The sequence below is a fragment of the Podarcis filfolensis genome, assembly GCF_964270895.1.
Source record: "Podarcis filfolensis genome assembly, chromosome: 3".
NCBI classification, from domain to species: domain Eukaryota; kingdom Metazoa; phylum Chordata; class Lepidosauria; order Squamata; family Lacertidae; genus Podarcis; species Podarcis filfolensis.
In genome coordinates, this window is record NC_139606.1 from 59,567,073 (window position 1) to 59,591,725 (window position 24,653).

The 24,653-nt window shown below is 40.9% G+C and overlaps 1 protein-coding gene and 2 long non-coding RNA genes across 3 annotated transcripts in view; all 3 read left to right on the forward strand.

Annotated features, from left to right (window-relative positions):
• ENPP1 (ectonucleotide pyrophosphatase/phosphodiesterase 1) overlaps positions 1-17,292 on the forward strand; it is a 43,058-nt gene extending 25,766 nt beyond the window's left edge. Inside the window, exons 9-25 of the mRNA XM_083607645.1 lie at positions 1,221-1,330; positions 2,188-2,253; positions 4,108-4,180; positions 4,807-4,915; positions 5,794-5,925; positions 7,223-7,254; positions 7,537-7,664; positions 8,264-8,333; positions 9,814-9,901; positions 11,273-11,448; positions 12,802-12,835; positions 12,932-13,086; positions 13,448-13,583; positions 13,842-13,922; positions 14,409-14,541; positions 16,427-16,583; positions 16,672-17,292. Of these exons, the coding sequence (XP_083463771.1) occupies positions 1,221-1,330; positions 2,188-2,253; positions 4,108-4,180; positions 4,807-4,915; positions 5,794-5,925; positions 7,223-7,254; positions 7,537-7,664; positions 8,264-8,333; positions 9,814-9,901; positions 11,273-11,448; positions 12,802-12,835; positions 12,932-13,086; positions 13,448-13,583; positions 13,842-13,922; positions 14,409-14,541; positions 16,427-16,583; positions 16,672-16,839 (1,848 nt within the window). The 3' untranslated portion in view covers positions 16,840-17,292. The remainder of the gene's footprint in view (positions 1-1,220; positions 1,331-2,187; positions 2,254-4,107; positions 4,181-4,806; positions 4,916-5,793; positions 5,926-7,222; positions 7,255-7,536; positions 7,665-8,263; positions 8,334-9,813; positions 9,902-11,272; positions 11,449-12,801; positions 12,836-12,931; positions 13,087-13,447; positions 13,584-13,841; positions 13,923-14,408; positions 14,542-16,426; positions 16,584-16,671) is intronic.
• Positions 1-24,653, forward strand: part of LOC310760040 — a 592,410-nt gene that overhangs the window by 278,415 nt on the left and 289,342 nt on the right. The window lies entirely within an intron of this gene.
• On the forward strand, positions 17,944-21,924 carry LOC310760037. The gene is made up of 2 exons (XR_014546711.1): positions 17,944-19,711; positions 19,767-21,924. It is a non-coding gene; the product is annotated as an uncharacterized lncRNA (long non-coding RNA).

Below are 24,653 nucleotides of genomic sequence, written 5' to 3' on the forward strand. Positions count from 1 at the left end.
ATGCTAACAACCCATGAAAGAATTGAAAATGTAAGTATCTTTTGCTTTTATTTATCTTTTTTTTAAAAAAAGGAACCTATTCTAACTGAATATGTATTTATACTATAGCTATATTTATATAGCGTCATCAGTGTGCATTGCACTTTTCAGAGCACAAGAGGACAGGTCCCTGCCCCCAAAGAGCTTACAGTCTGAAATTCAGGGCAAGAGAAACAGACAAAAGAGATGGGGGGAGGGAACTGAAGTCAGGATTGAACTATCCAGTTATTTCAATTACACATGTTTGTATTAATTACAATTAATCTTTGGAACTGTGGTTGAAGGTGGGTTTGAAGGAAATTAAGCAAGGTGTTTGCATAAAGGTGCCTTGTGAAGCAGTTCCAGACAGACAGCAAAGCAGTAAGGGCAGAATCATTTCAGGGAACAGGTGATGGAACTGGATAACTGACCGTCAAAAGGAGAGGATATGTCAGTAAAGGTATAAGAGACCAAGGCCATGGAGGGTTTGAAGGTAAAGACTAGAAGTTTATTGATTCCTCATTGGTGCAGCTGTTTCAGTTTCACATGCTTAAGCTTAGTTAGAGGCTGTGTACACAGTCCTGTTTATTCTGCGGTCAGTCCATTCCCACTGCTGCTTTGGCAAGTGGTGTAGAAAGGAGGTTAGCTGCAATCCATTAGGTCTATTAATTTCAGTGTGTCTACTCTGAGTCTAACTTATTTGAATACCACCCCATCTCTATCCTGTTGTTTATTATAACAGACTTTTTTTATATAGTTCCCCGACACCCACACATCAATTGATCTGATTTGAGAGAAAGAACAACTTAGCTGTGTTTTAAGCAGGAAATGTGTGGCTCCATTAGAGAAGAGCATAGAAACTAGAGAGTTGAGCCAACATTCATAGAAAAGGTTGGTCTTTGGGGAATGATTTAGAGGAAGTAAGAGAGGCGGCATCACACAGGCATTCCAGGAGGCAGTTTTAAGTATACAGGACGGCAAGGGAGAAACAGTGCAGAGGGCTTTGAGGGAGCAGGAGACCTTTGAACATCTGAACTCACTGCAAGTAAAAGTAGATAACACTGAGCCACATGGGTCACTGACCTGACCTGACCTGGTAAAACGTATCTCTCCATGTTACTATAAATAGCTTTGAAATAAAGTTCACGAAATTCATCATTAGAAAGACTTAATGAATAGCAATTGTCTATCCTTTCATACAGATCTGGTTGACAGCTATGTATCAAGGACTAAAATCTGCCACGTTCTTTTGGCCTGGTTCAGATGTCGCCATTAATGGAAGTTTTCCAGACATCTATAAAGTATACAATGGGTGAGTCTCTAAGTTGACGAACAACAAATACAAAAAACCCAGAATTTTAAAAAAGTTTTGAAACAGCACATCTTATTTCTTCTACCAATATCACAATAGGAAGAACATATTCCTCAATTCATCAAATAGTCATTTGTTTTTCTTTTGCTTTAACAAGGCAGGCTCATCCAATCCGTCCTTGATTTATGTCTCATCCATGTCTATCTTCCACAGAAATGGCCTTTCGCTTGGCCTCTACCCATCTTTTTCTTTAGAACTGCAACTCAGCCATCTTCACCTCCTCTCTTCATCATCCCCACCAATGAATCCCAGACCAAATGAATTAATACAAAGCAAATACAAAGGGACGCAGGTGGCACTGTGGTCTAAACCACAGAGCCTAGGGCTTGCTGATTAGAAGGTCGGCGGTTTGAGCTCCCGTTGTTCACTCCCAGCTCCTGCCAACCTAGCAGTTTGAAAGCACATCAAAGTGCAAGTAGATAAATAGGTACCGCTCCGGCGGGAAGGTAAATGGCGTTTCCGTGCACTGCTCTGGTTTTACCAGAAGTGGCTTAGTCATGCTGGCCACATGACCTGGAAGCTGTCTGCGGACAAACGTCTGCTCCCTTGGCCTATAGAGCGAGAAGAGCGCCACTACCCCAAAGTCGTCTGCGACTGGACCTAACAGTCAGGGGTACCTTTACCTTTACCTTTAAATACTAATAAATAAAGCAGGTACTTCAGTGCAGATACACAAACATTAAAAAATGGTCTGAGGACAACAGAATCCACCTGTACAGATTTAATGGGTAATACCTGGTCACCATGTTTTGGAGCTGAAGTCTTTTTGTTTTGTTTTGTTTTGTTTTATTATTTAGGTCAGTGCCATATGGAGAAAGAGTAATGACTTTTCTTAAATGGCTACAGTTACCAGAAGAGGAAAGGTAAGCATGACATTTCAAAGCTATACTTGTGCTTAGGACTGTTAGCAAACCAGGACAATGATTAACTTGAATGCTATTTGCCTTGGATCCAGACTGGGCTCTTCCACAAACAGAACAATATTTGACCCTGTGGAGACTCCTGCTGGCAGAAGTGGGAAGGAAGAAATTTTTGCTGCTTCCCTTTTTTCTCCACCATCCTTCTTGCCACCTCCCTCACTGTTTTGGAGGGTTCCCCTGGTCCTCTGGAGTGGATTTCCAAGGCCAAGGGGAAGCACAGTAGAAGGACAAATGATGGAATCCACTCCTTCATCTACCAGCAGAAGCATCCATTGGGCAGAATTCTGCTTGTGGGATCTTGGGGACATCTATCACTGCATAATGCTGTGCATTTTAGCAAGACCACCGAGTTACGCCTGTTTCCATCTCTCTGTAAGATATGTATTCAGTTTCTAACTCCAGATGTGTAGCTGTGGTAGCAATATACAGTGTGGCGGTACATTAAAGTGTAACACATTACTTGTGGCATGAGCTTCCATAGTAAGACTGTACTGATGCAGCATCTGAAGAAGGTACATGTGAAAAAATAGGGTCTTGCAGCAAAGTACATTTGTTACAGCATGATCAGCACTTAATCCCCTTTAATTTTCAGTGGCAGATACTTGAGTACACATTTCACTTTCCCATTGAAATCAGCAGGATTCATGTGTGCTTGACTTTGCATGGATTGTGGTCTTAGGCTGCCACCATATGCACATCTGCTTGGGAGTTCAGCCCACTCATTGCTTATGGGGTTGGGCTGCATTGAACCACAGGTTTTGTTGTTTTTGCTTCAGTGAGCAACAAACAGTTTCCAGAGCCATAGTTATTTTAAGCTGTTGCAGAAAAAGCGATGAAAGGTCTTGTGGCACCATGAAGCCCTATATATTTATTGCAGCACAGGCTTTCGTGGAGAAAAAAGCTTTCATGCCAGCGCATATGCCACATTATTATTATTTATCATCATTTGTGTAGCACTTTCAAGGGTTCCAAAGTACTTCTCATGCATTTTGAAGGGTTTTCAAGTACTTTTCATGCATTATCTAGTTACAATCTTAACCCGCTTAAGTGGCAGAGTAATCTAACCCCCATTTGCACTGGGCTGGGGTTGGATTACATGTCCCTCTGCCCAGCCCTGTGTGCCACCTGTGAGCAGAGTTCCCCTTTCTGCCTGCCAAATACAAGATCAGCAGGAAGTGCTTCTAGTGAGTTTCCTGGCAATGGCAACCAGCAGAGAACTCTAGGGAGGGGTTGAGCCAGCTGAGGATTTGTTTTGATTCCAAGCCAGCCCTGTTGCCATTGTGTGATGGCATTGCCCCTGATCCAGGGCTGATCAATGTACCATCTCCCAACTGCTGGAGCAATTTCTCTTCCCCTTTTCACCTTCCATGCTTAGCAAGGATGTGAATGTGAATGTGCTGGGGCCCCCACTACTCCATTAAACCTGCCAGACAGTAGCAGGATTAGGAGTGCATTCTCAGTCCTTGTTATTCTTCATATCTCTCATCTGGGGAGGCATGACTAAGGATGAGGGAGAATGGCTTGCCTAAGGCCACCTAATGAGTTTATAGCAGAGGCGAGATTCAAACTGGAGATTTCTTGATTCATAACTCATTCTGTTCTCTTAGCTGGTGTGGCACACCTGTTCTCTAATATATGTAAGCTAGGATATTCAGCTATTCTGTAATGGTGTTGCAAGACCCTTTCTTGTTCTTGGTGCACACTTATTTCTCATAAATAATATTGAATCGAAATATTTCCACGCTTCTCGCTGAATTTATATGTAAAATATTAAAATGTTGGTGCTGTTTGATATAGACCACACCTTTACACTCTGTATTTAGAAGAACCAGATTCCTCAGGCCACAGATATGGACCAGTTAGCAGTGAAGTAAGTAACTTCATATTATTTTACTTTTGGTTTTAATGTTAAGTTCTGTAATTGCTCAGGGATGTGATTTTTTAAAAAAAGAGATTTGTTGGAAGCTTACATGTACATAAGCAGCATTTTAATAACAGCACTTCCAAGTTCACACCTAATGCTCAGCTAAACCATGGCATAGTGTGAATTTCTCTGGTCCTGCTGCTGCTGTGCTACCCCAGACTAAGCCTGCAATCTGCACCCCTCTTACCTGGGAATAAGCCCCATTGAATTCAACGAACGTACTTCTGAGAAGACATGGTTAGAATTGTGCTGTAAACCATGGTTTGGCTTAGCATTATGCATTAACCTGGCCATGGTGTATTACATGTAACTGACAACCTCTTAATTTAAGTCATGAAATATAAAAAATAAGACACATCTTTCTTCTAACTATATTTGTGATGCTTTCCAAAATACCAGTCTAGATTTCCATTTGTTTGTGTGTATGTATGTCAGGCTGCAGGCCTAGAGATAAAAGTTTTTTCTATGTGAGTAACTTGTTGAAATATTGAAAATATTAATCACCGTTAACATTTATTTACATGTTAAGTTATCATTGGTTTTGCCTCTCCTTTTTTGTTTCTTTTCTGCAGGTCATTCTTGCATTACAGAGAGTAGACAGCATAGTTGGGCTACTGATGGATGGACTTAAGCAGATTAACCTCCATAACTGCATTAACATTATTCTGCTTTCTGATCATGGTAAACTTATTTAAATTATGCAGGTCTTGTTTGAACACTTCTTTTAAAAACAAACAAACAAATAATAAGGATATTTTTCAATATTCTGGTGTTTTATTGGTTATATTTTGTTTTACTGTAATTTTGTGTTGAGCTACCCAGAGAACTGTGGTTACAATGCAGCCTATAAATTTTATGTGTGAATGAATGCATATTTTCTCTAACTTGATTTGGTTCATACTCTTCATTATTTGTAATATCTCATATCAGTACCTCAGAAGGGTCCAGAATAAATGGAAGTAAATCCAGTTTAAGTCACAGTGACTTACTTCCATGTTTAGGATTGAGGTGGAGAAACAAAAACATAGGCAACAATTTACAACACTTATGGTACAATCAAAACAACCTGCTGGGGTGGGGAGATTGGATCCAGCAGCTCTTGGGTTGTCCCAACTGAGTTGTGGCTATGCCAGTATAAATTCTCCACCCTGGCTCAGATGAACAGCATAAGTTAAGTGAGCATAACCCACCAACCCCCACACTGCCAAAAAAAAGGGGATGATCCAGGGGAGTGGCTGGAGCAGGAGGGAGAAATAGCAGCATGACCCTGATCCCAAACCTCCTTCAGCTCTTTCATTAGACCTAACAACCCGACAGAAGTTACACCATTTCCTGTAGTTTGGATTGCTCTGTTATTGAAATGTAAAAGTCTACTTATACTACTAAGGTTGCGATCCTATACACACTTATATGGGGGTAAGTTCCATTGGTGAGGCTTGCTTTTGAGTAGACATGTACAAGGCTGTGCCATTCATTTGTTGTTCATGTCTTTCTAGTAATTTTGCTTGCTATGTTGTCTCAGTGAGCTATTCTTAAAAATAGTCTTTCTTTCTTTGAAGGAATGGAGGCAGCAAGCTGCAGCAAATCAGCATACCTAAATACATACTTGGATAGTGTTCAAGACTTGTTTGTAGTACCTGGACCTGCAGCTCGCTTGAGACCCCAAAAAGTTCCAGATGAGTATTACTCTTGTATGTAACTACTAGACTAATTTATACTACTTATTTGTGTGTGTTGCAACTTTCAAAGTACAGCAAAATAAATATTGGAACGAGCCTGTACTACAAGAGGTCCATAACAAAATAACCATGTCAAGCTTCTCTCCTGCTTCAGTCCTGGGAATGGTTGACCTTTGTTTGACCAAAGAGCAGGTTAAAATGGAAAGTGAATGAATAAATGAATTATTGTGTTCATTACCTGCATCTGAAACAACTTATAAACATCTAGAGTGCAATCCTAAACATATATATACACAGAAGTAAGTCCTGCTGAATTCAGTGGGGCTTATTCCCAGGTCAATGAGGTAAAGATTGCAGCAAAAATTATAGAACAATGCATCATTGCACTGGAGCTCTTCTCTGTGACAACTCGTCAGTGATTTAATCACTTGAAAGGCATAACTTAAGTGTTTTGGAACACTTAAGCTGGTTGGATATGGGGAGGTAAAAAAAGAACTCTAGTTTTTGCAGGCATCTTCTTCATGCAGCTGATGGCCAGGGTTATATACAAATGCAACCACTGACTATCTTGAGGCACAACCCCAGTATCCTATCAATATAATACAATACAATAAGATGCCACATGTAATCATACTTTGGTAGAGCACGTGACTCTTAATCTCAGGATCACGTGTTCGAGCCCCACCTTGAGCAAAAGATTCCTGCATTGCAGGGAGTTGGAGTAGATGGCACTTGTGGCCTTTTCGAAATCTACAATTCCATGATGCATTTTTAGTCCACAGTCTCTTAACTTTCTTTCGCAGAAGTGAATAAATGCAATTGATTTCTTTTGGGGGAAAATACAGAGCTGGCACATTTTAAAGCAATTGAACTGTTTCATACCAAGGGCATGATTTTTCAAAGAACACAAAACTCAAGTAGGTTCCAGAAAGATGACAGTTGCTGCTTGTTTTTATTTATTTAGACACTTCTCTATGTTTAACTAATGTACTGAGCACTCAGAGAAATCTCACATTACTCAAGTAAGTTGTGTGTTAAATGAACAATTGGAGAGCTTTCCAGCCAAGTCTGCCTGATGCCAGCATGGGACTGTCCACATTGGTTTTTGACACCCTTGTGTTATGCTGTATGGTAAAGAGTTACTTTTGGTGTGGATAAGGCTATGGCAAAAAAGAGAGAGCCATGAATGCTTGCTAGGGAATATGAAGTATTTTGCAGTTTTTAAATCACCATGACTTATTAGGACATCCTTTATTTTCATTTTTCTTTTGACCTTTAGGTAACTAATTATTTCATCTAACTCTTCCAGTTGATTACGAAGGCATTGTAAGAAACCTTACAGTAAGTATAGTCATTACTCTCTGCCCAGTTGTAAAATTATAGCTACGTTCTTTATCAGGCTTACCCTTATGGGTATGACACCAAATCAAGGGAAGTGGCTCCCATGATGGGGTGAGAGAGAGAGAGAGACAGAGAGAGAGAGAGAAGGGGACCTGAAAGTTTTCTATAGAAGCATTTGAATAGGTTTCCTGTTTGAGTTATTCAAGTGTTTCCATTTGGGAACACTTAAAATTTGCAAGCGTAACGGGGTTAAATATGTGTTTTTAATTTCAACATTTTCAGTGCTTGGTTCCAAATCAACCTTTCAAGGCATACCTGAAGCAACTGCTCCCCAAGCGATTTCATTATGCCAAGAATGACCGGATTGAGCCAGTGCATTTTTATATGGACAAGCAATGGCAGCTTGCTCGGTAAGTGGCCACTCTTTCATTCCTCGCTATGAAAATTTAATTTTTTTACAGGGCCCATGAACTCTATTTGTGCATGGAAGCATTCTTTCATTCCAGCACCGTAGTACAAATTGTATGTTTCTGAGTTTTGTTGCTTATTTCTATTAAGTGGGATCAAATTATATATTTGTAACCTTTCTTGAGTTTTCCCTTCTGCTAGTTTGTTGGATTTTGAGGCTGAGCTTTGCTGGTTAGAAGAATTTTAAGGAGCAGGACAAGGAGTTAGCCCTGGATATGGAAAGGGAAAAGAAGCTAATGAAGAGATTTGAGAAGCATCCATGGGTGTAGCTAGGATTTAGGGGGGTGGGACGGTGGCAAAACCTCAGTTAAGTATTTTTCTTTATTTACTTGATGGGAGGACAGCCTCCTCCCCCCGCCGCCCTTGGGTATGCCAATGAAATTAGCATTACATAGTCTCAGCAAATGGTGCTTTGAATAGTAGGAAGAGGAACAAACTGAAAAAGGAAGGTTTGAGGGTCAGTGGTTGCGCTAGTCAAGCTTTTTCTGTAATGCCGGTTGGCAGGTATTGCCAGTTATCTATTCATGTCTGTGTTTTGTAGGATGCCCTCTGAGCTCAAGTATTGCACTGGTGGATTCCATGGGTCAGACAATGCATTTGCAAATATGCAGGTAAATAGGATCTCTCCCCTCTGTGCGCTTCCAAGGCTTTTAATGATCCTGGGGTAGTCTTTGATGCTGGGATCTCTATCATGCTCCCTCTATGTTTCTCACTCATTCCTGACCACTGACCCTCCTTGCCATCTAGACTTGTGTCCTGCCTACTTAGGCTTATTCCAGTTACCTGTAATATGGGGCTGGGAGGCTCCTGTGAGCTCATCTATATATCTGTATTGCTTTCATGGGACTGTTCCAAATTCAGGTTGTCTTGACAGCCAGCATTTTAAATTATCTCACTTTTGATATTTGGATCAAGAACCCATACGTTTATAAAATGCCAGAGATATGGTATTTATCTTACTTTAAATTGCAGATTCTGTCCTGTTCTGAGTGTGATGGGGTGGGATGAGACTGGGTAACCCAACATTTATTCTTCTGTACATCTGCAGAGTATGTAGTCCAAATGCATGGCACAGGTATCATCCTTGTATCAGCTCTTGTCTGCTAGATTTTTCTGGTGACTGGAGCAGTCTTACAGCTAGATCTTGGTTTTATTAAATGTGCAACTTGCATGAGAATTCAAAAGAATGGTCTTTGGAGGGCACAAGTAGTAGTTTAAGATCTTTACTGTAGGAACATCTGTTGTTACCGAGAAGCATGGCATGCTAATGTTCTTTATAGCAAACAGCAGTGGCTGCACAAATAACAGCTGTTCAAAAAAAATTGCCACAAGAGATAAGAAACTCACTCGCCTTGAATGTAGCAGTCTGTTATTTGCTTTTGTTTGTCTTGATGGATGCAGCTGTAGTCTGAATAAAGGTAGATTATAGCATTTATGTCATGACTTCAATAACATTTGCAAGGAAATACATATTGTATTTGTTCAAAGAAAGTAAAAAAGAACCTCAACTGGAACATTTGCAACAATGTAAGCCTCCTGACAGATAATGTTAGATCAAACTTGGTTTTTTGTTTTGTTTTTAAAGCTGGGTTTCCTGTATGCTGTTAAAAAGGGCTATCTCAGTCTTACATGTTTAGATAAATTTAAGGGCTACATAGACACAGGGGCATAATTAGTCACTGTTTACTTCTGCTGGAGACAGTTCTGAAAAATATATGTGAACCAACTATATATTCCTCATACACGCAGTCTAAAGTAGAGGAGTCTGTTGAAAGGTCATTTTGATTTCCCCTGAAATAACTTTAACAGAGAATCATTTCAGATGAGCTTAGCCTGCATTTGTATTCAGATCAATTTAGCAATTATTAGTTAAACACTAACAGTGCAACCTTATAGAAGTAGTAGAAATAGAATTAATCATGCCTATTCTCAGATAAATGAGAAAAGGACTACATCCTAAATGGATGTTCCAAATGAGTGTGTGTTACACACGGAGAGAGAGAGAGAGAGAGAGAGAGAGAGAGAGAGAGAGAGAGAGAAAGGGAGGTGTTCATTTCATACATAGAAAACATAATTTCTGTTTTATTCTAGGCTCTGTTTATTGGGTTTGGACCTGGATTCAAGATTCAAACTGAAGTTGATCCCTTCGAAAACATTGAGATCTACAATTTAATGTGTGGTATGGTAAAGTGGCTGCTTCCCCCCACCCCCACCTCACAAAGCTTTTGGAAAAATAGTTTTTTATTGGACTGGAGTTTTACATGCACATTATGGATACATTTCTTATCGTGGGAAACTGCTGGACTCTGCTGTCTCCTGTCCACGTCAATTTTCAATCTAACAACAACAACCCTACATTTTTTTTAGCCCCTTCTTGTCCTCTTCCTATGTACTCTCTTTCTATACGTGTATCATCTTCTCAGGATTCCCATATCTTACTCTTTTCCCTTTCTTGGAGCTCTCTCTACCCATTGCAAACTACCCCACACTTAAATAAGTGTTTAACTAGATATGAGGTTTGTGTGTGTATGTGGATATTTGAGGGACGTGCCAAGATTCATGGGTCTATGGACATAGAGAAGAAGCCAAATAAGCCTTCAGCTTCACCATAAAGACATGTTTTGTTGTCTTACATTTTGAAACTTTGCAAGTGATGAAATGCAGTCTCAACATACAGATTCATGGGAGCTGTATATTAAAGCTCTCTTGCATGGCCCTTGATGACTTGATCCAGATTAATAGCTTGTTTCCCCTTAGCATCAATAGTGCTATCATTTTCTCAGTGTGCATTTATTGAAATGGTTGTCCCTGTGCACAGACTTCTCTTTGGGAGAAAACTATTTGTAAATACTATTCACACTTGTGAAATCCCTGTCAGTTTGAGGCTGCATTAGACTGCTCTTTATTAGGGAATGAATTTTAGCCTATCGTGTATTAGCAGCAGCATCACAGCCTGCAAAGGGCCCAAGCTTTTGCTTCACCTCTAGAACCTCTGTCAACAGTGAAGCTATTGCCCTGTGAAGGAAATGAGAGAGAAATTCTTGCAGTTGTAGACTATTCCTGTAGGCTTGAATCAGGGTTGGGGTTGGCCAGTGTGCAAGTGTGCCTTATAGAAGGCGGAAGATCCCAAGCTGTCTTCTATACATATGACAGGCAGTGTTTCTTGGGTAGTGAGCAGACTATAATATACTGTATTTAAAGATTTGCTTATTCCCATATGAGTCTGCCTACTCACTGATATCTTTAGAGGAAGCACAACTTCACATCTCAATAATGTCTGAGGTCCTTCTCAGTGGTAGTACCCAGGCTCTGGAATTCTGTCTCCCAGGAAACCCACCTGTGGCGTGTGATTACTTTATTTTACTGTCTTATACTTTTATGCTTATGATCTGCTTCCAGTGGGCCTTTCAGTTGACCACCAGCATAGATATAATTAAAAAATGTCAGAAATTCTAAAGACATAGCATTTTCATGATCATAGTTGCAAGTGGACTGCAGTGCAGAAGTGCACCTTTGAACATCTTTGCCATTGTTTTCTGAACAACTGTAGATCTACTTGGCTTGACACCGGCTCCCAACAATGGAACCCATGGAAGCCTCAACCACCTTTTAAAGAAGGCCAGTTATATGCCGAGACATCCCAAGGAAGAAAGCCTTCCTTCAACATGCCCTCCCACACAACAGAGAACCTCTGCAGATAACCGTGGCTGCCCATGTGATTTTTCAGTAAGTATTCATGAGACCAAAAAAATATATGTAGCAATTGATGGCACTCCTGGCTAAAACCATGGAATCCTGCATAAGCTGTGTCAACATCACTTGGCATTCATTGATGTCAATGAGGGATTTCTATGGTTTGTAATAAATATTTTTTTTAAAAAAACCCTTTAAATATCTATATTTCTAACCCAGTCTTTATAATAATGTGATACCAGGGAGGGTTATCAACCAATACAATCATAACCCAAAAATAAAAGGAGCAGATAAAATCACAGCAAGGGCAGCAATAACAAGAATAATCAATATCTGGCCAGATGGTCACCCCTGTAAAGGCTGGATGGAATAGGTGGTTTTCGGTTAACACTGGAAACTTATCAGTGTTGGTGCCAGTCATAATTCAAGGGAAAGGACACACCGTGATGGCAGTAAGAGTAATAGGACTGTCCCTCAATGCTGCATAACAGATGTCACTGGGATGAGGAACAGCTAGGAGAACCTGATCTTAGCATGTTTTAGAACTTTATAAGTCATTACTAGTGCCTTGAATTTTGCTTGATAGCAAGCAAATTGGGAACCATTGCAACTCTCACAAGATCAGTGCAATAGGATTCCAAGGACCTGAACCAGTCAGCTGACTAGCTGCCACATTTTGCACTAGCTGTAGCTTCTGAACCATGTTCAAAGCAAGCCCCACATACAGCTTATTACAGTAATCCAATCCCAAGGTTGTCAGTGCATGAGTCATAGAGGCTAGACTGTCCCTTTTCAGGAATGGCCATGGCTGGCAAACCAGACAGAGCTGGAAAAACAGCTTTCTACTGAGACCACTCCTAACAACAATGCTGGAACAAGGAGAATTCTCAGACCATGAGCCTCCTCCTTCAAAGGGAAATATCTCCACCCAGATGATGATGATGTGAATTCAATTGTTCCTGTCTTGGTCATCAGATTGGTCCTTTGATGAGTGGGTTAGAGACCTAACCCTGCTCCACAGCTGATCTGCACAGATCACCTGAGGGGGAAGGAGGGAGGGCTATGTGTCTGTGATAACGTTGGGTGGTCACACCCATTGCTGGCATGTGACCCTTGCAGGGTAGGCCAGGGGTAAATTTAGTCCTCAACCATTGACTACTTTAGCTGGGTCTGATAGGAGCTGGAGTTCAACAGCAGCTGGAGGGCCCATAGGTTCTCTGTCTCTGAAGTGGGAGAAAGCTTTGTCACTATATCCCCTCATGGGGCCCCTGTGATTGAGAGGAACAAAGTTGGAACATAAAAAACAGGACATTTTTTGTGAAATGTTTTGCTTGGTATGATGGTACACAAAATGACGACCTCACCTTTTGCTTTCTCTTGCCACAGATTCAACAACAGATAACTTTCAATACTTCAGAAAGTAAGCATTGTAACTACTTAGAGAAAAGTATAAATTAAGCAGAAAATCTTTCCAGGAGAAGCAAGCTGAATTGTGTTTTTCTTCCTCCTACTCTAGTAAAGAAGATTGAAAAATACAGTTTGCCATTTGGGAGGCCCAGAGTGCTCCAAAAGAAGCAGGTCTATTGTCTTCTTCACAGCTACCATTATGTAAATGGCTTTAGCCACAAGATCAAGATGCCTTTGTGGAGTGCCTATATGGTTAACAAGCATGTAAGTACATTAGTAATTAAGGACACAGTTTATATTTAAAAGGGGGAAAAGAAGTTATCAGGAGATGCAAGACTAGTGAGCCTAAACAATACTAAGGCGAATACTGATACTAAGAGCTAAACCAAATGGTTCTTAGACAGCACAGCGGTTCCCCATACTATTAGAGAGTTCTTCACAAGTCATATGTTCAGCCAGCCAAACTGAGACTGGAATAATTATTGGCCAAAAAAAAAGCTTCACAGGCTAAACCATTTCATAGATGGCAGTCAGAGTAAGGGAGACAATTGTGAATCTATATCTGGCAATTTATGTAATGTGCGGTATGCATACACAGCAACTAATGCCCCATTTTGTTAAATAGGACAATTGGACTGCATCTTCAGAAGCCACTCCAAGCTGCTTCAATGTCGACAGTCGCATTCCTTCGAACCGCAGCCAGATGTGTTCATTTTACAAAAGTCACCGCCAGCTAAACTATGGATTTCTTTTCCCACCAAGTAATTCTGTTTTCTTTCTCATTTCTAAGCAGAGCAATTTATTAGCGTGCAAAGCAAGAGTTGCAGTTTCTGCTTTTATATATAAGATATAAGGCACCGACTGATTTATGTGCATTGAATTGACATGCAGCAGTGCATGCGCACATCGCTGCGACCCAGAAGTGGGCAAAAAAGGGGGGAATGGGGCATAAGCCTTTTTTTGAGACATTTCATTCAAATTTTGTAATTAATAGTTGTTTATACATTTTTAATTTTCAGATCTGATAAAGGATGAAAGATACAGTAAAGTCGAAGCATTCTTATCAAGCAATATTGTACCAATGTACCATGCTTTCCATGGTAAGGGTTAATTGTGTCTTCTCTTTTTATTTTTAAAACCACCACCTGCCACCCAAACCCCTGAAACTCACTAATAAGTAAAGATGTTTGGAGGCAAGTGTGTACTCCCTCAGTTGAAGAATGGTATGTGGAGGCAGCAGGGCTGACTAACAGAGGCAGGTGAGGGGCCTGGAGGGCAGCTGCTTGCACCTCCCTGTGCCGCCGCCCCAGTTTGCCTAAAAATATACAAATCAAGGGAAATTCCCCAGGTCACAGAGGTTATGTATTATGAGGCCTCCAACATCCCAAAGATGTCATATTTGCCAGCCATCAGGGGATGGTGATATGTTCATGCCGTACAAAACTAGTTTGACAAATAAGAAAAATAAAGGCAGCCTATGATCTTAGTAAGGGAAATGCCAGAAAGATGCCTTCTTATCCTGCATGTGTGATTGATAGGAAAGGCGCTTGTATTTCCTTGTTCAACTGCTCCCATTGCGTTTTCAGTGATATGGAACTACTTTAATGCAGTCCTACTGCCAGCCTATGCTGCAGCCAGAAATGGTGTCCATGTCATTACTGGCCCTGTGTTTGATTACGACTACAATGGCTTGTATGATACACCCGAGGAAGTGAAAAGGTAAACATATGTCAGTTGTAGCTATTTTTAAAACCGTATTACAATTTTATGGCACTAGCTACCATAGAAAAGTTCTTACTATGGTTAATTTCTGGGATGAAACATCAGATAAAATGCATTTTGTTATCTATCTATCATCTATCTATTTATCTATCTCCCATTTTTGTATTCTCAGCAATACTGATGGGCCAATAAGTCTGTTTCACTTTCACATGAGTTCACCTAGAAGTTCATTGTGTTCCATTTCTGCAGTCACCTGTGATTTTATTTCTGTGGAAAGTTAGCGAACAATCTATATTTCAAGTAGTTCATCAGTTATAAAAAGGGGGAGGGAAAGAGTGAAAGGAACTCCTTATTAACATACACTGATATAGGAACTGAACCAATCCACAACTCCCAAACTACAGTCAATAGGATTACCACATCTATCAGCCAATCACCCATTCCCACCACCCTTCTGAGTAATACCCCTCCCCACCCTCTCACTGTATATAAGGGTCTGGTGACTTCTGTTTCAGTGTATCTGAAGAAGTGTGCACACAAAAGCTCATACCAATTAAAAACTTAGTTGGTCTCTAAGGTGCTACTGGAAGGAATTTTTTTATTTTGTTCCCAAACTAATGTGAGGATCAGAACTTACTTGATCCACCAATATTCATACTTCATACAATTCTTGACTCAGAAACCGCATCAGAATATGTTTAAATACAAATTTGGGAGGCCATAGAAATTTTGAAAGAAATGTGTTTTAAAATAGCATTTAAATATAGATCCATTCCGGAGCCCCGTTCGCATCCTGAGTAGAACGTAAGACGCAACTGCACATCTGTGGGTCACATTTTGCCACTTCCGCGCATGCGCGTGACGTCATTTTGAGCGTCTGCGCATGCGCGAGCGGCAAAACCCAGAAGTACCGTGCTCTGTTACTTCCGGGTCGCCGCAGAGCATAACCTGAAAACGCTCAACCTGAAGCACATTTAACCCGAGGTATGACTGTATGTGCATTTATAAATAATAATTTATATTATTTTATATTATTAATAATACAAAACACATGTCCACTTTAATATAGTGGGCAAAGTTAGCCTAGCCCCCTCCTAAGCTTGAACACTCCCCCTCCTCTGTCTCCACAATTTTTTTGGAAGATTTCATTTCCACTTTCCCTTAACTGTGTTTTGTTTTGTTTTGTTTTGTCTGAATCAGGGAACATGATTTAATGCTGACTGAAGTTTGTTTCAAAGTAAGCCTACACTAACCATAGGATCCCTGGTTCTGACTAATTAGCAACCACAGTTAAGGGGAAATGGAAGCAGCTACTTCTGGACTGCAGCTCAGCTTTGTGGGAGAGGAACAGAGAAGGAGAGGAGCCCAGTCATTCTTGTAGTGCTGAACGAAGATTTAGCATTCAGTCCAAATACAGCCTGTGAACCTGCTACACAGATACCTACTATTGTTTCAACAAATTCAATTCCTTCCTTCATCTGAGTTGCTATTGTAATTTTACTTTCTTTCAAAGCTTTCCTTAGGAAAACAATTCTAGCTTTCCAGTTAACTAGACTCATGGTTCCAAAGAGTTCTTTTGAATTATAATGAATTCTGCTCGAAGTAACTCATTAACAGCATCATTAACTGGAAAGCTTCAGTAGGTTTTATTTAAAATGAGGAAGTAAAGCTTTAAAAGAAGGAAACCTACTTCCAGAGAAACACATTTCATGCCTGCCATCAAGGGACTTGATTCATTTAGCAGGATCAAACCATTTTAATGGTATAGTTTGGGCTTAAATGTTTTGTCGATTACGCTGTCCATTCTATTGTGGTGTGACAAAACTTTAAAAGCTTACAAGGACAAAGTCTAAGATACTGATTTTTTAAATTTTTATTCCAGGCTCACAAGTAATCCAGAAGTCCTCATTCCAACTCACTACTTTATTATCTTGACAAGTTGTAAAAATATTTCCCAGACTCCTTGGCAATGCGAAGGGTCTCTTGACGTTGCATCTTATGTTATACCTCACAAAGAAGACAACAGTGAAAGCTGCACAGTGAGTAATCCCAATTCCGCCCCCCCTAAATAAGACAGACACACTCTGTAGCAATCTTTTACACAACCTTTTCTCTCTGCTCCAACAGAATGGCAAGCCTGAGTCCTCGTGGGTGGAAGAGAGAATTAAGTTCCATGCAACCCGAGTCAGAGATGTGGAACTTCTTACGGGACTGAGTTTCTACCATGACAGAAAACAGCCTGTACCCGACATATTACAGTTAAAAACTTATTTGCCAAGCTTGGACAAGGCCTAATGTGAGTTTCTATACAGAAAGAGAGAGAAAGAAAGAAACTATATTGCACAAAGTAAATGTTTTAATCATGCTGGAAGATACCTTTTTTTGAAGATGCTTGAGCAAAATGGGAGCTGGAAAGACTCTCTGCCACATTTGTATCTCAGGGACATTTTATGGACCAACTATAGCAAAAGAGAACAGCTTCTCCCAGCCTGTTATCCACATGAATGAGGTGGAAATTTTTTTGTATATTATTAAAGTCATTCTGCCAGCCATATGTAAATGGACACACATGCAACGTCAACAGCTCTTTTCAACTCCATTTAAGTGTACTGGAATTACTTTATTTTTGTTTATAGTGGATTATTTGTGTTAATAGTGGATTAACTAAAAGTGAAACAACTGGCATGTATATTTTTTAAAAAAGAAGAAATAATATAAATACTAAATAAAGATACAGCCATGTTCCGGTGTGGTTTTGCAGAATGTACTGTATGTCAAATACTTATAGAAAGAAGAGGCTTCTGATAGCTTTGTAACAGGCCTGTAATAGCTGCTGAAAAGAAAAGAAAAAATCACTAGTATATTTGTACTGCCCACTCCCTTTTCTGGAAATTGAAAAAATACTGATTTTAAGATACTAGTCCTTTTGAGCAACACATATTTGCTGGTTAGATTTGCTGGTACTGCTTTTAAAAAATAGGGAGAGGTTATCATTTGTCATAAAGATTCCCTTTCCCCTTTGAGATGCCGGAGAATCATTTAACTCAAACAGAAGAAAAGTAAATCCATATATACCATTCAGTGTTAAATGCTGTTTTACACCTAGAAGATTATTCCAATTCCATTTGCCAAAAACCCTGATGCTGGCTGATCCCAACAACTCCAACACAGAATCCGCTTTGGGTATGGGATAGGCATCAGGCGTGGTGATCTTATTAATGCTTCTGAAGTCTGTACAAAATCTAATAGGCCCACCTTGCTTCGGAATGGAAACCACTCAAGAGGACCACATGCTTAGATATTCCTTGATCGCACCTAACTCTAACAGCTCCTTATCTTCTCCAGCACTTTTACATTCACATGTTAAAGATTTCAGCATATTCACTCAGGACTTTCACTGTTACAAGAGAATGCTGGACTAGATGGGCCTGATCCAGCTTCCGATGTACTTAAGTTGCCTTCTGTAAAGGTGATCCCAGTCACACTCAGTGCTAAGTATTATCCACCACGCAGAAATATGCACGCCTGGTGAAACAGCGCCACCAGGTGATCTGGACATAACATTTCATGAGCGCTTGAACACAACAAAACACAAACAAGTTCTGAAGCATTATTTTTTCCAAGACTTTATAGAATAAAATGTGGGCTTCGTTTGTTTTTATGGTGACTGTTTGCCGCATTAAAATATTAATTTTGCTAATCAAAGTGACATACCACTGCAAAATGAAGCCCACATTTTATTCTATAAAGTGTCTTTAAAAAGAAAAACATCTCTGCTTGTCTGCTTTAGTTGGCAGATAAGATATACAGCATTTGCCAACCTAGTGTCTTCCAGATGTTTTGGTCTACAATTTCCTTCTCCCCCAGCCAGCATTTATTTTACAAATAAATACAAATATTTATTTAACAAAATTTGTATGTCACCTAATTGTAAATAAACTCCCTAAGTGGTTTACAATTAATTTAACCAGTAATGCTAATATAATTCTCCTCCTCCTCCTTCTTTTTCTCTGCGATCACTCATAGCCAAGTAAGATTTGTCTTCCATAAAGACAGTTTTAAAAGTTAGTCCGTAAGTGACGGTGGAGGCCAATTCTGGATCCACACGTCCTTCCATAGTAGAGACATAGGTTTCTGGGTGGGAGTTGATCACGGTGGGGGCTTGCCAAATGTGCCTTCCTCTTAACACATTTCTTCCTTTTGTCCTGAGTTCAAGCTTCTTCAAAGTCCATGACACCTTTGGTAAAGGCTGTTCTCCAATTGGAGCACTTGCAGGCCAGTGTTTCCCAGTTGTCGGTGTTTATGCTACATTCTTTTAGACTTGCCTTGAGAGAGTCTTTGAACCGCTTTTGTTGACCACCAGCATTAAGCGTACCATTTTTAAGTTCGGAAGAGAGTAGTTGCTTTGAAAGCTAATAGAATTATGTTGCCACCAACATACATGGTTGTTGTAAATGGTAGCTGTGCTTCTTTTGCATACACTTAAGCTCTAATTCAGGCATGGGCAAACTCCTGGCAGAAGTCCTCAGTTGGCCCTTGAAGACATTGTTCCCAAGCCCACCTGCCCCACACTTGGCACCATATGATGTCAGTTGTGGGATGGACAACGCCAAGGCAGCAAAGGAGTAACCTGGAGGCCCCAAGTGTTCTCTCAACTTTGAGCTGCACTGGGATTGGCTCCACTCAGGAGCTCCAGAATCCTGCCGTAAGTGCCAAATGCAAGTCCACATAGTTCACCTCCAATTCGGAGCTTTTCAGCTCTAGTCATGAGCAATGCATCTGGGATTGTCTCCTGTCACCAGCATTTTGCCTCCTTTGTAGGCTAGCTTCTATTCAAGTCATTCTGCAAATGCTTGCTTTGAAATAAAATTGCGTAAACAAAGGAACATTTTTTCCTTTGCTGAGCAGCTTAAATTTAATTAGTGTCTAACAGAACTGCCACCAACTATGCTTTTTGCACTTCATTGCCATGTAACAGACGGCGCCTTTTAATTTTTCATCTTCTATATACCCATTTGTATATATCAACCAACTGAGGAACATGCTGTGCATCTGGTGAAGTGGACTCTAGTTCACAAAAGCTTGTGCCATAATTAAATGTGTTAATCTTTTAAGATTCGGCAAGATTCTTTGTTGTTCTAGTCAGCAGACTGAGACAAATGGATGGGTTGGGAAGCATTACATTGTTAGAACTGTTCTCTATAATCAGGGCAGAGGCAAAGGTCGGGCTAAGTTTCAGTATTATCAGTGATGTGTAGGTGTGAATTTAAAAGCCACAACCAATTGTTGTGCAGTGGCAGTAAAGGCTGCCACTAGGGATGAAGGAGAAATTCAGTTCAGTAAATTTATCAAATTTGCACTTTTCAAAAGAGAACAGAAGTACAGTCATCCTTCACACGTATCTGAATTTCACATTGCAGTTCCTCAACCACTGTTTACAAAAATGCATATGTTAGGGGAAAGTATGCCTAAAAATGAAGATGTTGGTGAAAATAACATACAGAAACTCATGATATCAGGGAAAATTGCATGCAAAAATGTGTGTGTTAATCAAAACTGCATATAAAAATGTGTTTATTGGGAGAAAAATCTCTTAAAGATGCTGTGTAATTTTCATGAGAACTGAACTTAAGGGGGAAATGAGAAAGAGGATGGAAACTGACAGGCCCTTTCATTTTAGCTGCTACATAAGTATCTGTCACATATTTATTCCACCCAAATTGTGGAAAATACACACAAGATGTACATTTATTTACATCTTTAATTAGCTACGTTTCTCTGCTCCCCTGAAAAGCGTGAGTCTTTGTAAATGGAGCACTTTTTTTAAAAGCCCAACAGCAGCAACCTGTACTTGACAAGAAAAAGCACTTTTACCTATTTCCCCATTGGTGGGCCAAATTATATGGGGCACTAAATACTTTGAATGCTTCCAGATTGAGGGCCTTTGGTGCGTCCTAATCAGTCCATGTGCTGCATATGCAAGTACATTGGAAAATCTGCACTATTGGGCTCCCTCCACATGTCCCCCAGCACGTTCTGGCCACACAAAGAGCATGATTCTCTTCCCATTTTCTCACAGGCCCTCGTTGTTGTTTAGTCATTTAGTCGTGTCCAACTCTTTGTGACCCCATGGACCAGAGCACGCCAGGCACTCCTGTCTTCCACTGCCTCCCACACTTTGGTCTTTAATGGTTGCTTACATCTATCTGGAGTTGTTCTCTTCCCTCAGTTCGAGACAGAAGCTTATGCAGAGTGAACAGCTTCCTTTTCCCCACTTCAAATGTTCTCCCGGCCTGAGGCTGTTCTGTGGCTCTACCACAGGAGGGCAATATGACCAGCTATTCAACATTTTCTATGACGAGCAGCACCAACAAGAATAAATATGCATATGCAGGGAGTTTTGGCATTAAGAATGGTACAGTTGAGGGCAGTATGCAAACTGGATCATGGACCCTCTTACTCTTTCCTGGGACTTCTCAAGCAATCATTCCAAAATATTCTTTCTCAGTGGGAGTTTGAATGTTGCTGTGTGGAGTGCTCCTTTTCAGAGTGCCAGCATGTCTTTTATCATTCCATCCTCCGTCCCCCATTTTCTACCCTCCCCTCCAAAAGCCAGTCAACATTCTGTCACCAGTGAACATGCTCAGTTCTTACAGACTCAGAGCTCCTGGCTTTATTTATTCCAAAATGTTTCATTAATATGCCATACTGCCTCCAAAGGAACTTAGAGCAGCAATTCAGCAATGCTGGAAAATCAGCCTGAGTGCTTCATGAGTCTGGGTTTCTCACTTTCAAGTCCTATACTCCAGCCAAGGAGTGGGGAACCTGTGTCCTTCCAAATATTGGTCCCCAACTCTCATTAACCATGAAGCAGCATGGCCAATGGTCCACAATAACGGGAGCTGTAGTGCAGCAATATCTGCAGGGCCACAGGTTAGTCCGGTCCCTGATGTAGGCACTGGGGTTCAGTGGCTCTGAATAGAGGCTGTTATTCTTTTTAACCCATTATTTTCTGTTTGAGGTTACAGGGAAAGGAAAACAGGTGGTACTTACCTCCCTCCCTTTCACTACTGGGAGTCTCTGCTGGATAAAAACCCCTTCCATTAATAGAAGAAACCCTGGATCTAAGCAATTTTCTCCCCTTGTTTAATCTTCTTTCTATTGTCTCGCAGCTTGTAAGCTCTTCAGGGACAGGAGCAGTCGCCTTATTACTCTGTAAAGTTCTGTGCACGTAAAACATGTAATATCCATTGGCCACACAAAATGAATTTTACTTCACTATTTCTGGTGTATTCAAAACTGCTCACAAATAAAAGAGATGAAATACATTGGAATATAACCTGACATTAGAAGCAACAATATTAAAACACGTTAAAAGTAGAGCACATGTTTGTTTGTTTTTCTTATGAATCCAATTCAGAGATCTTTGCACATTTCTCTGTCGGCACATACATGCTATTGTGAGTGAGGATCTCCTGTCAAATAAATGGCTGGTGTGGTCAGCTTTGCCAACAGCTATCGCCGGTTGAAGCATTAGAACGAATGGATTGGCATGAGGCCTCCGCCCCAATAAATAATTACCAGTTTCATGATGTGAACACAATCTCAGTTTGGGAACAACATGTCAACCTTTTTTGCTCGATATGGGCAAAACAATCCAATGCTTATACCTCTCACTGTGCTGGATTAGATAGCAATGTCCCTCCAGCCTCCCCTAGCTGCCAAACAAAGCTATCAGAAGGTCCCAAAATGGCAGGGTGGGGCTGAGCTGGTTTCACTGCCATCATATCCTAGTGTTGGGCCCAATCTGGGCCAAGCCATCCTGCACCTTTTGTTTCCACCATGTACATCTGGGCTGTGGATGCAGTGCTAGCCCCACCAGTGGGAAGTTCTCTTAGAATGTCAATGGTGCCCACCTGATAGGCTACAGAACTGAGTTCCGGCAAGTTCCGGCTGGGAAAAAGCCTTGGGGACATTTGAAAAGAGGCATGCAGGGCAGAAGGAAGATTCACGGTGGAAGCCTCCTTCTCTGTGTTGATGGGCCTTCCTTCACCAGACGCTTATGTGTCACTATTTATGCTTCAGTTAAGAATGGTGCCCTTCCCCAGAGTATAAATAGATTTACCATAGTTGGTATGAGCAGTTGCTGCAATATTGGTCCAAGAAAATAAAATAAAAGGAAACTGATACAACTTGGAGAAACAGATCTAATAATAGACATAAATTTATGGGGTAAGAACCGTTGGCTGCAGATGTCAACATGCCTGCATTGGCATTACATATGCTAAAATTATAGATGTCAGCTTTATGATCGATGAAGCAGAGGACATCTACACAATCTATCTTTATTCACTTCTGGCCTACTTCTCGAATGGTGTGAAGTTTCACGGTGAACGCATATTTCTCATGGGAATTTCTCTTTCTTTACCCACCCTCTGATGTATACTAAATGTGTGGCAGTGGTATTCTGAAATCTTGACCTGGATAACTTGGATCTGTCACAGACCTCACTGCATGTTCACTGTGCCCATGGGAGGGGGAGATATTAGCATATCCTGGATTGTTCTACCCGTTAGCAAGTCATTTGCCTCAGGCGGTGGATTTTATGGGCTGGCAGATCAGTGCCTCCCCAGCTCATCTGCTCCTGCCTCAGGACTACAGTCCTTGCCCATACCTGAGCCAACCACCTGTTTTTGCTGGCCTGACAATTATAGTTGCTAAGGTGGTAGTCAAGGGCCTTGTCAGCCACCACTCCCAGCCTAGTGGACTATAGGAGTGCTGCCACCGCTTGTCCATTGCTGATGCTCCTAAAGGTCTGCCTAGGCCACTCACCTGCACCTCAGTCTGAGGGAGGGCAATGTGGGTGAAATAGAGGCAATGTGGGCGAGGTGGCCCTGGAGAGCTTCACAGTATATTACAGTGAATTTTTTAAAAAAAAATTGTCAATGCCAAAGTGTTGGTGACCTGAGCACTTTCCAAGGTCACCTTACCCACAGTGCCTCAGTCTGAGCAAAGACTCTATGATACTCAGAGCAGTACAGGGGCAAGATAGCCCCAGATGAGGCGGGTTGTGGAGGAATCAGAAGTGAGCAGGCAAGAGGAAGATTGGTAGCTCGGTGGCCTCAGGTGGCAAAACATTTTGTTTCTCCCCAAGCATATCCCTCACATGTGGGGAGAAGCCTGCTGCTGGAAGAGGTCAGGAAATCAGAAATGTGTAACTCCCCATCAGGCTAGGGATATCCACCAACAAATGCTCCAATAGTATCCCTGTTTTTGACAAATTTAAATGTATTGTTTAATATTTATATTTATGTTCTACTTTTGCATGAGTATCACCTCAATTTGCAAAACCTTTGAACGTATCTAAATACAGTGCAATTAAAAAACAAAAAACAAAACAGTGCAGTCCTAATCATGTTACTCAAAAGTGAGACTCACTATATTCAGTACTGACTCCCTTGTAAGTGTGCTTTGGAACAAACCATTACAGTGGTACCTCGGGTTACAGATGCTTCAGGTTACAGACGCTTCAGGTTACAGACTCCGCTAACCCAGAAATAGTACCTCAGGTTAAGAACTTTGCATCAGGATGAGAACAGAAATTGTGCAGCAGGGGCGTGGCGGCAGTGGGAGGCCCCAGTAGCTAAAGTGGTGCTTCAGGTTAAGAACAGTTTCAGGTTAAAAACGGACCACCAGAACGAATTAAGTTCTTAACCCAAGGTACCACTGTACAGTGCAAGTTGAACCACATCTAATCAGAAGTCAGTCCTATTGAATTCAGTGGGACTTACTTCCAGGCAACTGAGGTTAGGGTTGCAACCTTATTGTGGTTACAGAACAGGTTATCTTAAGACATCTTTGGCATTTCCTGTTTCAAGTCAGTCTGAAAATGTGGCATTTTGGTAACTTCCATTTATGGACATGTAGGGGAAATCCAGAAGGGTTTTTGTTTTTTGTTTTTAAAGGGGGGTGGGTGGGAGATGGAAAAATGAAGTTAAGAAAATATTAACTGAGCTCTTTCTGTTCTCAGGTTCCTCTTGTTTTTTGGGTACAGTCTTACATTGCTTTTTCTTCCCAGTTGGCTGGATGGACTTCTTGGTAACTGTTTC